We start from the raw sequence: 14376 nt of genomic DNA on the forward strand, positions 1-14376 counted from the left end.
ATTTGATATAGATAAGGAAGCAAATCTTAAAAAGGTTGTGAAAGAACTAGTAAAAGAGGTTGTACAGGAAGAAGTCTTTGGTCAAAATAGTGATACTGGTGAGAAAGAAGCTGATTTAAATAGACAGGACAGTGAAGACAGTGATTACAATGAAGAGATCAGTTCTGATGATGAGGATGGTTATTCTGATGAGGATGAGGTTCTGGAAGAATTGATTGGCTTAGAAGATACTTGAAGAGTGTATGAAACCTAATGAAAAAGAAGGTAATTTGCATGAATCTAATGATGCAGGTTGTGCACATGTAGAGGGATACAGTAGTTATGAAGAATCAGATGGTGATATTGCCACACCAGGTGATAGTGAAGAAGATGATGTTCGAGGTAAAAAGTTTAAAGAAACTGCTCCTAGTGTAAGTGCACACACTAACTGGAAGAAGTTTGTTTGGAAAGTTGGGACAAGGTTTGCTTCAAGGGATTCCTTTAAGGAGGCAGATAGTAGATATGTTGTGTCTAATGGCAGGAATCGTTTCATAGCAAAGAGTGATAGCAAACAAGAAGGCCGTGTAGTAGTCAAGTGTGTAGCAGGGTGTCCTTTCTATCTATTTTGTTCAATGCACACAGGGAAAGAGTGTTACATGATTAAAAGTGTGAAAAACAATCACACTTGCCAAAGAAACATGATAAAGAATAGGAAACTAACTGCTAAGTTTATAGGTGATGAGTTCCTACCTTTATTTAAGGCCAAACCACACTGGTCTGCTAAGGAAATCATATCTGCTGTCAAACAGAAGTACAAGGTGATTATAACTAAGTGGTTGGCTTATAAGGCTAAGACAAGTGCACATAAGAAGCTTCATGGATCAATGAGAGATAATTACAGTAAGTTCTTATAAGTGCATTTACAGTTTGGTACAAACTTTGTCCAATTTTGATTCAACTTACAGTTTGACAGCAGTTTGGTTTGGTGATTCTACTGTTTCTGCAAGTGTAGTTGCACTTTGGTTCAAACTTTGGCCAATTTTGCACCTAGTTACAGTTTGACAGTAGTTTGGTTTGGTGATTCAGCTGTTTCTGCAAGTGCAGTTGCACTTTAGTTCAAACTTTGGCCAATATTGCACCTAGTTACAGTTTAACAGGAGTTTGGTTAGGTTCAAACTTTTTTGGTACAAACTTTGGCCAATTTTGCTTTACACAATTTGTCAATTTTGGTTCAAACATTGGCCATTTTGGCTTCATATGCAGTTTGAGTCACTTGCAAGTATGGTCAATATGTACATAACTTAGATGTCTAGTTGAGTCAAAGTAACAAAAGCATAACTTAGATGTCCAGTTGCAAATTCCATTTCATAACAAGTGGGCACAAATGGTTACAAACACTAAATACGACAGCAGTTCAATAAATACTAATTCCACAAATACAACAATATTGCAATTGCAATTAAAATTTCTTCGACTTCGTCTTTGTGTCAAATCGCATTGCTTTCAAGTTCTTGTTCTCTTCTATTAATAACATATTGTGAAATTCAAGGTTCTTTATCTTCAGGTCTTTAAACGTCACTAGAGTTGAGGTGTCGTATGAACGTTCAACGAACATCTTATCAACATCTTCTTTCCACAAGAAGAATTTGCAATCCCCTCTCTACAAAACACAACAACTATAAGGAAATTGCAATGGACTATCTACAAAACACCAAATTGAACTGCAAATTGAACTTACAGGCCAGTGAGAACAGCCGTAAAATTCTTCACAATGTCTTTCACTTTTAAGTCCAGCTACTCGAAGAACCGCAACAATGTCGTGATGACAGTACACATTTACATCCAAATCGACCTTGAAGAATTTAGGTTTTCAAATTAGACCAGAGGTAGAAGAAGAGGACATGTTGACTCAATGTTTCAAGGGGCAATTAGGGCAAGAACGACTATGAGGAGGAATTAGGGCAAGAACGGCGATGGGGATTACTTGTGTGCGATTGATCTTCTTCTGCAATTTGGGAGAACATGAGTTTGTTTTGAAATTCGGGTTAAATTGATGTTACAGAGATGATATAACAAGGCTCTGTCCACGTATGCTTCCAAGTCATCATCTGCATGCCACATAGGCTCAAAAAACTAACTCAGTTAGTGTTTTTTTAACGAAGGGGTGACAGTGACACCAAGTTGTCGAGTAGAGGGTGGTGAGAGTCAATTTGAAAGTTGAGAGTGGTATTGACCAGTTTTGCATAATTTAGAGTGATACAGTCCATTTCCCCTTGAATCACCCGTACAAGATGAAAAGAATGTTCTAAAAGTTGAATACTCTAATCATCTATTTTTGGTTTACAATCTTAAAAGATACAACTAGGTTCAAACAAAATAAGTATACATCACCATGATTTTCGTCCATATATCATACTTTCCAAACATAAACTTTTAAAATCATTTTATATAAAAATATTTTTTCCCACATGAACCAAACAATATTATTATTTCTCTTAAATATGCATGATCCCTTAAAGAAAAATTGCATTATTTCCAATTCAAACCACATCACCCCACCCCTCTCTCCTATTTAATCCACCCTCATCACAAAAACAGGGCACCACCACCCACCCTACCCCCGGACCACCACTAAACCATGGCCAAATTACATAATTCTCCCTCATTTCTCATCCTCACCCTCTTGTTTCTTGCTTTTCAAGTCTCCAAAAGTGACAAAACTACCCCTCACAAACACCACCATCATCTTGAAGAGGAAGCTGACCGGATTATTGCACTTCCCGGTCAACCCAACGTCTCATTTAACCAGTTCTCCGGTTATGTCACTGTCAACCAGATGGCCGGCAGAGCCCTCTTTTACTGGCTTACTGAAACACCTAACCACCCTCTCTCTAAACCCCTGGTCATATGGCTCAATGGAGGTTAGCTAGCACTCACACTCATATGTTTTTGTATAATTGTGTGTATACATATACATAATACATGCATGTAGTATATGTTATATTTATTTTAAGTGTTTTTGTTGTTACAGAAAAAAGTTAATGTGGAACTGTTACATTGCTCCATTACATGATTTCAAAAGTACAAAATTTGGAAATTTTGTTTACAATTTTACTTAAATTATATATATCATAATTGTTAATAATGGGATTACAATTTCTTATGACGGACCTAAGATTTTTTTGCTTGTAATGTAGAGAATTAGAGTTACATTTCGTATATTACACGTAAAAACGAGTATCGGATACTAGATAATTACCAAGGGTATGTTTGGTATTGAGCTTTTAGAAGCTTTTATAAGCTTCTAGCTTTAAGCTTTTAAAAAAAACTCCTACTCAATAAAAAATCTTGTTTGGTTGAAGAAGCTTGAAGCTTTTAGATTAGGAACTTAAAGTTTTTGGTTGAACGCTCCTATTAGTAGCGTTTAGAAGAAGCTATAAACTTTTAGAGAAATAATGACTATTTTAACCTCTAAATGACTATTATGTTTTTTTAGGTATGTCTATTTTGGTCATTTTATACATTTTATTAAAAGCTACTACAGTTACTTTGCCAAACACCTAAATATATCTGAAAAGCTACAGCTACCAGCCAACAACTTTCAATCACCAGCCACCAGCTATTTTTGACAAACAGCCTAAATAAGGAGGAAGCATAAAGAGTGAAATTTACATAATTTATTTTTTGTTTTATACTATCATGAATTATTGATTTCAGGAAGTAGGGGTCTTCTTATCTTTTCTTTATTTTTTAAGTATCTTTAATTGATGGTATGCATAAAAGATGGTTAAATATGGTTGTATCTACCATATTAAATGGGTGGGTAGATGTAATAAATATACTTTCTTGAAAAAAGATGGAATCTTGAAAATATTTGGATATCTTTTTAGGGTTACAAATACTTCTCTGTTTGGGTACCTGATAAAACTGTGAAGGGAATTCAGCCCTGTTTTTATTTCTAAACAAGGTTATGACATCACAGGCAACATGCAGACTACCCTAAATACATTTAGATTTTTTTTTTTTTTTTAAATGATGTTTTCTCTTTAAATTCATTATTTTAGAATTAGTTTGTCCTCTTACTATGTTCTCTAATTAGGAAATTGCCATGAAGGGTAGTCTTATAAAATATTATTTAGATTTTTGATTAACAAATAAATACTTTTATTATACTGTATATTAGAATATTATACATAAATATAAGGATGAGGTTCGGTTACAAAGTCCAAGTTTCATAAAACACACCTAAAACCCACAAGTAAGAGAGTGAATATTACAAAAACACCATATTCAAACCATAATAATCCATAAAAACTTCAAATACACAATCGTAGAACTATAAATATAAAACACAAAATGCTAATCAACATAAAACACAATCATGTTTGTCATTCGATAATCAAAGTCTCATCATTCAAAACATAAAACACAACCCACATATATGATGTTTAAGTAATCTTCATTTTGTTATTTGTGTGTTTTATGGTTGATAATTTGGTGTTTTGTGACATTTTACTTTTATTAGAAAATTTGGATTTTGTACCCAATTCCTAGCCTACATATACATGTATTATATAGACTAAAACTATCCATACACTCACCCTTTGCCTCGTATATGCCTCGTATAGGCCTATACGAGGCGTATAGGGTTACATCAAACTCAGTGTCTGACTCATGTCAGTTCTTGTTTGACTGGTCCTATATGCCTCGTATAGGCCTATACGGGGCGTATAGGACCCCTGGTATAGGTCTCATATATGACCCATGCTCCATATATGCTCCATATATGCCACGTATAGGCCTATATGGGGCGTATATAAGGGTTTTTTTTTTAACAAACATTTTATACAATATTAATCGTTTTAGCAAACTTTTATACAAAAACAAGTTTTCTATTTTAAATAAATAAAAATAACAAGTACATGATATGATACAACACCTGTATAGGCCTATACAAGACCTAAACCACACCTATAGTCAAATAATATTACCCCAGTCTAGGCCTAACTCAGGGGTAAAATGGTCTTTTTCGTCTATACGCCCCATATAGGCCTATACGAGGCATATACTAGGCATATAAGACAATATACGACATAATAAGAGATTCTCTTGGAAATTGAAAAAGGTTATACGCGACATATAGACCTATACGAGGGTGTGTAAATATGGACTAGTGTGTGTGAATATCCCATTATATATTATATAGGCAAAAGATCAAATACAAATAATCTTAACATACTAAACATACAAATTGAAGAAAAACTCAAAAAGACAAGGTGACATTTTTTTTTTTTTTTGGGGGGGGGGGGGGGGGTTAGGTGTTTTTTAGGTATATTTGTAGAGTAACTTTGATAGTTATTGATAATTATAAAAATGTCACCTTGTCTTTTTGAGTTTTACTTCAATTTTTATGTTTAGTATGTTAAGATTATTTGTACAAGAACTTTACCCATATTATATATCATTATATTCAAGACTTAACTGTGTCCAATTTCCAAAATCAGTGCCGTAACTTTACAAAGCAACCATGACTACAGTCCATATTTATTGCTATTTCTGTATTGCTTGCCCTAGTCTACATTTTACGCTACTGTTTCTTGTACTCTCTACTATTTTACGCATGGTTTACTTGTACACTGTTCATAAGATTAAATATTATTCCTACTTTTATAATTCCATTCCATCGTAATCAATAGTGTTAACGTACCATTCAAAAAATATATAACTACTTATATTAAATTACTTTTGTAAAAAGCATATCAAATATTCGAAGTTTCAAGTATGGGTGTACAAAAAACCAAATTAACCAAACTATAACCGAATTAACCGATAAAATCGAACCGAAAAAACCGAACCAAATTAAAAACCATTGGGTCGGTTAATGGTTTTTTTAAAACCGAATGTAGCGGGTCGGTTATAGTTATCAATGTTTTTATACCCAACATAATCGAACCGAACCGACATGTAATAAATCTTTGTATGATTTAGGACTTTTCACCAGTTTTTTTTTAATATTTGATGTTTTTTATTAAAGTTTTTTAGTATTTATGCAATAACAATTTTTTCATGTTAAAAAATTAACATATTTTAAGCTAGGCTAAATACACGGTTAACCACCCACATCCGACCCGCTATAACCATCATAATCGATTAACCATAACCGCCATAACCGATCGGTTATGGTTATGGTTTTAGGACAAAACCAACCTATGCACACCCCTAATTTCAAGTCCCCCATTTTAATTTCTTTTAACAAATTGATTATTTGCTTGGTTAGCAGCAATAAAGAAAATAATACTAAAACGGTGATACTAACATCATTTCATGAGCATTTTGGGTGAGATGGTATTGGGCGTCGGTCCATAACACATAGTCTTAACAATTTTAGCTTAACAGGTCCCGGATGCTCATCGGTGGCCTATGGTGCATCTGAAGAAGTGGGTCCATTCAGAATAAACAAAGGGGCCACGGGGTTACACCTCAACAAATTCTCCTGGAACAACGTTGCTAACATTTTGTTTCTCGAAACTCCGGCCGGTGTCGGTTTTTCCTACACCAACCGCTCGTCGGACCTACTTGACACTGGTGATCGTCGCACCGGTAAGAGACACCACACCTCATCTGTACAATTATAAAGGCTAAAAACGGATTTTAACTAACCTTCTGTTTTCTTTGTTTTAGCTGAAGATTCACTTCACTTCGTGATACGATGGATGGAGAGATTTCCACGTTATAAACACCGTGACGTTTATATTGCAGGAGAAAGTTACGCTGGTCACTACGTCCCGCAACTCGCAAGACAGATTCTAAGACACAATTCAAATTCCGGTTCCAATCCCATTAAATTAAAAGGAATCATGGTATCTTGTTTCCTTCCATTAACAACTAACAGAGGACGCTTTTTTCATATCTAATAGAGTTAAATGCCATTTTAGTCCCTGTGGTTTGGGTAATTTTGGCAGTTTAGTCTAAATGTTTCATTTTTCGTCTGTGAGTCCAAAAAGGTTTCACCGTTGCTATTTTAGTCTACTAGGTTAACTTCATCCATTATTTCTGTTAACAAGAAAGGCAATTCGGTCATTTTATATGGCCGAATTGCCTTCTAGTTCACAAAATTACATATAAAATGACCGAGTTGCCCTTTTCGTTAACAGAAAAAAATGGATGAAGTTAACCTAGTAGACTAAAATGGCAACGGTGAAATATTTTTGGACACACAAGCGAAAAATGAAAACTTTGTACTAAACTGACAAAATCACCCAAATCAAACTGAAATAGCATTTAACTGTATCTAATAATACGCTGAGAACTGTGAAAACAATATAAATAGTAAAATAGACTGTTACGTAACCAGTTTACGTGTTACATTTAAACGTACCAATAATAAATATAAGTGTATTATGCGGTAGTTTTGAAAAAAATATTGTTGGGTGGTAGGTAGGAAATGCTGTGACGGATAACTACTACGACAACCTTGGAACGGTGACGTATTGGTGGAGTCATGCAATGATATCTGATAAGACGTATCACCAACTCATAAACACGTGTGATTTTCGGCGCCAAAAGAATTCAAACGAGTGTGAATCATTGTATAGCTATGCTATGGATCAAGAGTTCGGTAATATCGACCAGTACAATATTTATGCACCCCCTTGTAACAACTCTGATGATGGTAGCTATTTGAGTTCCACTCGTCAAACCATGCGGTTGCCCCATCGGCCCCGTCAGGTATTTTGTATGATACATTTTTTCAAATTTTTATATAGATTGTTTTGTTTTTTTTCTATTCATTTTGAGTTGTAAGGATTTTGGTTTTTTACAGACGACAAGACAGATGTCGGGATATGATCCGTGTACCGAAAGGTATGCCGAGGTTTATTACAACAGAGAAGATGTTCAAAAGGCGTTTCATGCTAATACGACCCGAATCCCATACAAATGGACTGCTTGCAGGTGTTTTTTCTATTTGTTTTGTTAATTTTAGCTTAAAAAGGGCAAATCCAGTGCACGAGGTTCCTGCATGCGTGGGGTCTATGTCTTGTTGGGCCAACTTGGGCCTAATGTTAACGTTTTTAATGCAAGAGACTGTTTCTACGACTAAGGATTAAAAAATAAAATTTATGCATTTGTGTTGATTAATGATGTTTTTCTTTTGCAGTGAGACTTTGAATCGGAATTGGAACGACAGTGAAGTGTCGATTCTTCCAATATATCGTGAACTTATTACTGCTGGATTGCGGATTTGGGTCTTCAGGTTTTCTAAATTTGGCTTATTTTTGTATTTTGTGCGTCCCATTTTTATTTAACGGGACCCACAAAATTGCGTAATTATTTATTTTTAACTAATCATTTTGTTTTGTAAAATGCAGTGGAGATGTTGATTCAGTGGTTCCAGTCACAGCTACTAGATATGCACTTGCACAACTCAAGTTGAAAACAAAGGTTCCATGGTACCCTTGGTATGTTAAAAAACAGGTTAGCAGTTTGACTCCCTTTAACCATAACTACAATTCGTTAACGTCAATAGACTTACAACTTGTTAATAATAAGTAACAGGATTAAAATGTACAAGTAAATAACGCGTGTTTTTGTGTGAAGGTGGGAGGATGGACAGAGGTATATGAAGGGCTAACATTTGCAACAGTGAGAGGGGCAGGTCATGAAGTACCACTTTTCAAGCCAAGGGCAGCATTGCAGTTATTGATGTCCTTTTTAAAAGGTCAACCACTTCCCAAAGCTTGACCAAAAAGTCAAAGTTTGACTAAGAGTCATAATTTTGACCTTGATGTTGAATGTAGGATCGGGTCAAAGGCAAAAGATTGCCTTTTGATTTTGATTATTTGGGTAGGAGGAATTAGGATTTCATCAAAGTTTGAGTGTGTGGGGGTTTTACTTGAAAAGAATACGGATTGGTATTAAAAGTTTGACTTCAAATTTTATGGAAATAATTGGAGAGGGGTAAAGGTATTTCATCAAAGATTGTGGCTGTTTGTTGTAACTTTTAACATATTGTCATGTGTCATGTGTGACTCACCAATATTTTATTTCTTTGGAGTTCCGTTTGCATCATTTTAACAAAATCAAAATTTGCAAGAGGAAAAATAGTACTGGATTTTACCTTGTTCACTCGATCGACCTAATCAGGCTATGCCTAGGGTTGATCAGGCTATGTCTACGACCAATTCAATTTTTTTTTAGCATTTGATACGAGTTTATAATTACACTATTCATGTGTATATATTGTATATATTAGAATAGAATAGAATGGATTAGGGTAAATACATACATAGTTGCTTCTTCTTAAAGTAACCCGCCCTCTACGATTGTGTTCTTAGTTTCATGTTATCATGGCGAATATCTTGTCCATCCCACAATCATTAGACTTCACAACTGAAGATGTTTTCACCACATATATGATTGTTGATTGTTTTGTAATTAAAAATTTGAAGTTGCATTTTATATAATGACTTGAAAATATTGTATATCTGGAATTATATACTGAATATTATTTCGGGCTTTAAGAACCAATGAACCATATAGTGAAGGGTGTTGAATTTTTGGGAATGCGTCATCTTTGAGTTGGGTCATGTTTATCTTATATACCTTTTTGTATGATTAATATATTCAAGAAAAAAGACATATTCGATCTACTTAACTCGTCATTTTATTATCATCCAAATTAACAAGACGTTCTATAAGTTTGTATTTAATATATTTCCTTGCACTTTGGCATTTGTCTCGTTTTTACTATAAAAGATTCTTTATTGAAACAAGGACTGATTAGTGATGTAAGGAAACGAGACTTCGTAAGCTACTTGAAATTTGTTCAATGCTTAAATCCAGTCAAGTATGAATTGAGCTCAAACCTAAAATATACCTTGTCTAATATACCAAGGTAATAAGTTGATTTAAATTAACCATGTTTGGATGATGATGTCTATAGTGTAAGATTAAATATATTTATTTTATATTTAATCTAGTAGCTAGAGGTGGCAATCTTGACCCAAAGGCTTTCAAGTGGGTTACTTTGGGTTGCTTTTAAAATTATATGGGTTAGTTTGGGTAAGATATTTTAACTAAACGGGTCACAACGGGTCAATTGAAATTCCATCTTGTCATTTTCGGGTCAAAGCGGGTCGACATCTTTAAAGAAATGGGTCGATGTGGGTTAGCACCTTAAAGAAACGGGTCGGATTTCGGATCAAAATGGGTTTCGGGCCGACACGGGTTTTCGCACGGGACGGGTTTCGGATCGCAACGGGTTTTATGCCGACACGAGTTTCCGCACGGGACGGGTTTTAGGCCGACACGAGTTTCGGGTCGGGACGAGTTTCGTACCATTTCAACCCGTACCGTTTCGACGCGAACCGTTTCGACGCGTACCGTTTCGACGCGAACCGTTTCGAGTAGTACCGTTTCGACCAGTACCGTTTCGAATCAAACCGTTTCGACCAGCCGTTTCGACCAGTACCGTTTCGACCCGTACCGTTTCGACCAGTACCGTTTCGAATCGAACCGTTTCGACCCGCACCGTTTCGACACAAACCGTTTCGACGCGAACCGTTTCGACCAGTACGGTTTCGACCCGTACCGTTTCGACCCGTGCCGTTTCAACGCGTACCGTTTCGACCCGGACCAAAACAACCCTTCTTCAATAATTTATGTTTGGAATTATGTTACGACATTAATTTCTGTTTGGAACCTGCATCAACGACAATGTTACGACACTAATATCTATTTGGAATTATGTTTTGCTAGTTAAGGTTGTTTAAAGGATTACAATCGTACATGGCTTGCTAACATGTATAGCATCAGATTATAACCGTTTCGACCAAGTACCGTTTCGAATTGAACCGTTTTAACACGTACCGTTTCGAATTAGAACCGAGTAATTGTTGCATTTCAATAGACGTTTATTTTCTTAATCTTACTCAATTTTCGACTGTTAATGGCAGCAATTGATCTCTAGTAATAACTGAATATTAATCCTAAATTCCTAATCATATTCTCTATTGATCGATTCAATTCGTACAATAATTGCATATTAATAGTAATCATTGACGAACCCATAGGAACGAGCATGGCGTTCAACATGGACGGTCACTTTTTAAAAAAAATAAAAAATTTTAACCAACCCGACCCGACCCAACCCGAAACCCGTTCTGACCCGAACCCATTCCGACTCGAACCCGTTCCAACCCGAACCCGTTTTGACCCGAACCCCTTTCGACCCGAACCAAAACAACCCTTTTTTTAATTGACCCGTTTCGACCCGAACCCGTTTTGACCCATGACCCGACCCGACCCGGCCCAACCCGTTTGCCAAGTCTAATTACTAGAGATCAATTGCTGCCATTAACAGTCGAAAATTGAGTAAGATTAAGAAAATAAACGTCTATTGAAATGCAACAATTACTCGGTTCTAATTCGAAATGGTACGTGTTAAAACGGTAAACGGTACTTGGTCGAAACGGTTATAATCTGATGCTATACATGTTAGCAAGCCATGTACGATTGTAATCCTTTAAACAACCTTAACTAGCAAAACATAATTCCAAATAGATATTAGTGTCGTAACATTGTCGTTGATGCAGGTTCCAAACAGAAATTAATGTCGTAACATAATTCCAAACATAAATTATTGAAGAAGGGTTGTTTTGGTCCGGGTCGAAACGGTACGCGTTGAAACGGCACGGGTCGAAACGGTTCGATTCGAAACGGTACGGGTCGAAACCGTACTGGTCGAAACGGTTCGCGTCGAAACGGTTTGCGTCGAAACGGTGCGGGTCGAAACGGTTCGATTCGAAACGGTACTGGTCGAAACGGTACGGGTCGAAACGGTACTGGTCGAAACGGCTGGTCGAAACGGTTTGATTCGAAACGGTACGGGTCGAAACGGTACGGGTCGAAACGGTACTACTCGAAACGGTTCGCGTCGAAACGGTACGCGTCGAAACGGTTCGCGTCGAAACGGTACGGGTTGAAATGGTACGAAACTCGTCCCGACCCGAAACTCGTGTCGGCCTAAAACCCGTCCCGTGCGGAAACTCGTGTCGGCATAAAACCCGTTGCGATCCGAAACCCGTCCCGTGCGAAAACCCGTGTCGGCCCGAAACCCATTTTGATCCGAAATCCGACCCGTTTCTTTAAGGTGCTAAACCCACATCGACCCATTTCTTTAAAGATGTCGACCCGCTTTGACCCGAAAATGACAAGATGGAATTTCAATTGACCCGTTGTGACCCGTTTAGTTAAAATATCTTACCCAAACTAACCCATATAATTTTAAAAGCAACCCAAAGTAACCCACTTGAAAGCCTTTGGGTCAAGATTGCCACCTCTACTAGTAATAACTGAATATTAATCCTAAATTCCTAATCATATTCTCTATTGATCGATTCAATTCGTACAATAACTGCATATTAATAGTAATCATTGACGAACCCATAGGAACGAGCATGGCGTTCAACATGGACGGTCACTTTTTAAAAAAAATAAAAAATTTTAACCAACCCGACCCGACCCAACCCGAAACCCGTTCTGACCCGAACCCATTCCGACTCGAACCCGTTCCAACCCGAACCCGTTTTGACCCGAACCCCTTTCGACCCGAACCAAAACAACCCTTTTTTTAATTGACCCGTTTCGACCCGAACCCGTTTTGACCCATGACCCGACCCGACCCGGCCCAACCCGTTTGCCAAGTCTACTAGTAGCCATTATAATCATTTACATTATATGGATCAAAATATATATAACAATCCTATTAAATAATTAGTTGGTAATTGTTGATGGGCCCAATTACCCTTATTAACTAATTAGGGTTTCCTCTTGGGCGCATATATAAGGAGACTTATGTGGAGGTTAAGGGGTTACACAGTTACACAACCAGACACCCTATTAGCCATAACATCATAATATTCGACCTCCCTCTCCTACGGCTGATACCCTTTTCGGTTTTCTTAGTCACCATCATTAGATTGCACCCTAAGGAGGAACCAGACCAAAACTGACAACTATGTCAAACACTATTGCTGCATCTACATCTGGATTCTCTGCTGGCCTGTACTGATGCAATCAAAGGTATGTCTTCCTTCATGTCTAAACAGAACTGAATCAACATGTGGTATCAGAGCATATGTTGATTAGTCAGTTCTGTTTTCGTATCCATAATTCTGGGATTGAAACTTGGAAAACGGATTTTTTTGTAACTTTAAAACGGTGACAACCGGTTTCGAGTCATGAAGATCGACTCGAGATCTCTGTTTTCGGGAAAAAGGATTAATTATATGTTCACTCGATTTCAACTGGGTTATGTTTTGACCGAAATCTGTTTAGAAAAACTATTAAAATTCAGGTTTCGGGTTCCAGAATTTATGTTTTATTTTTTTTTTTATTTTTTAGGGTTCATCATGTGTTCTTAGAAAATTCGAAAATTCCTTTATGTTTTGGAATGTAATTAGGATTATTGAGTGTTTTTCCTGTTTTGATCCAATTTTATCATCCAAGTTTATTCGAAAACTGTTAATTGATAATCAGATAAAATTTTCGAAATATTTTGACAAAATTAGATCATCATTAAAACAGGAAAACATATCTCAAAATCCCTTAGAATTCGATTTTTCAGTTATTATCACTAACAGCTGTAACAGGAAGTTTCGAGATCCCTTTAACGAGCCGAGACCAAGATCTCGACTCGAGACCATAAGGTCTCTACTCGAAATCATAAGTGTTCTCAAATCTTCATAACTCGAGACAACGATTTCGACTCGAGACCACTGAGGTTTCGACTAAGGGCTTAAATTTGTACAACTCGAGACAAAGGTCTCGACTCGAGACCATAAGGTCATAACTCGAGACCATAAGGTTGCGACTCGAGACCATAAAGGTCACAACTCGAGACCATGGTTGCGACTCGAAATCTCATCATGACTCGAGATCTCATAAGATATAGTAGTCGAGACCATGGTTTCGACTCGAGACAACAAGGTTACGACTCGAGACCTCATAACTGACTCGAGATCTCATAACTCAGTCGAGACTTGACTCGAAACCTCATTATTTTAGGCTGTTTAATGTGAACTAAGATTTAGCTCGGGGATCCGCGCTAACGGGTGGTTTGCTACTAAATGATTGGTTTTTGTAATTAATTAGTTAATTAATGAGGATCAAATAATGTTTTACAAAACCAAAATGGCTTAACTTGAATGAGTTTTTGATATATCATTTCTGGCCAAAGCCGACTTGATACATCTACTTATCGTTCAAGTATTACGAAAGCTATGTTAAGTGTGCATCATAAGCATGAATGTTTTAATATCTGGCCAAAGCTGATTTAATTCCTTCATAGATGGCATACTTAACAAGTGCATAACTAAAGTGATTGTCTCAATTTCT

General features: G+C 36.6%; 1 protein-coding gene across 2 annotated transcripts; it reads left to right on the plus strand.

Annotated features, from left to right (window-relative positions):
* Positions 1-2507: 2507 nt before the first annotated feature.
* Positions 2508-9033, plus strand: LOC110921948 (serine carboxypeptidase-like 25). Of its 2 annotated transcripts, none has more exons than XM_022166275.2 (8): positions 2508-2900; positions 6376-6579; positions 6661-6839; positions 7417-7707; positions 7802-7932; positions 8138-8233; positions 8349-8454; positions 8578-9033. In XM_022166275.2, the coding sequence occupies exons 1-8, from the start codon at positions 2618-2620 to the stop codon at positions 8719-8721; spliced, it is 1434 nt and encodes a 477-aa protein (XP_022021967.1). In that variant the 5' UTR covers positions 2508-2617; the 3' UTR covers positions 8722-9033. The 2 variants fall into 2 exon arrangements, with proteins under 2 accessions (XP_022021967.1, XP_035833645.1); XM_035977752.1 differs by having other exon boundaries at positions 8349-8438; positions 8578-8965.
* Positions 9034-14376: the final 5343 nt, after the last annotated feature.

Source organism: Helianthus annuus, chromosome 9 (genome assembly GCF_002127325.2).
Source record: "Helianthus annuus cultivar XRQ/B chromosome 9, HanXRQr2.0-SUNRISE, whole genome shotgun sequence".
NCBI classification, from domain to species: Eukaryota; Viridiplantae; Streptophyta; class Magnoliopsida; order Asterales; family Asteraceae; genus Helianthus; species Helianthus annuus.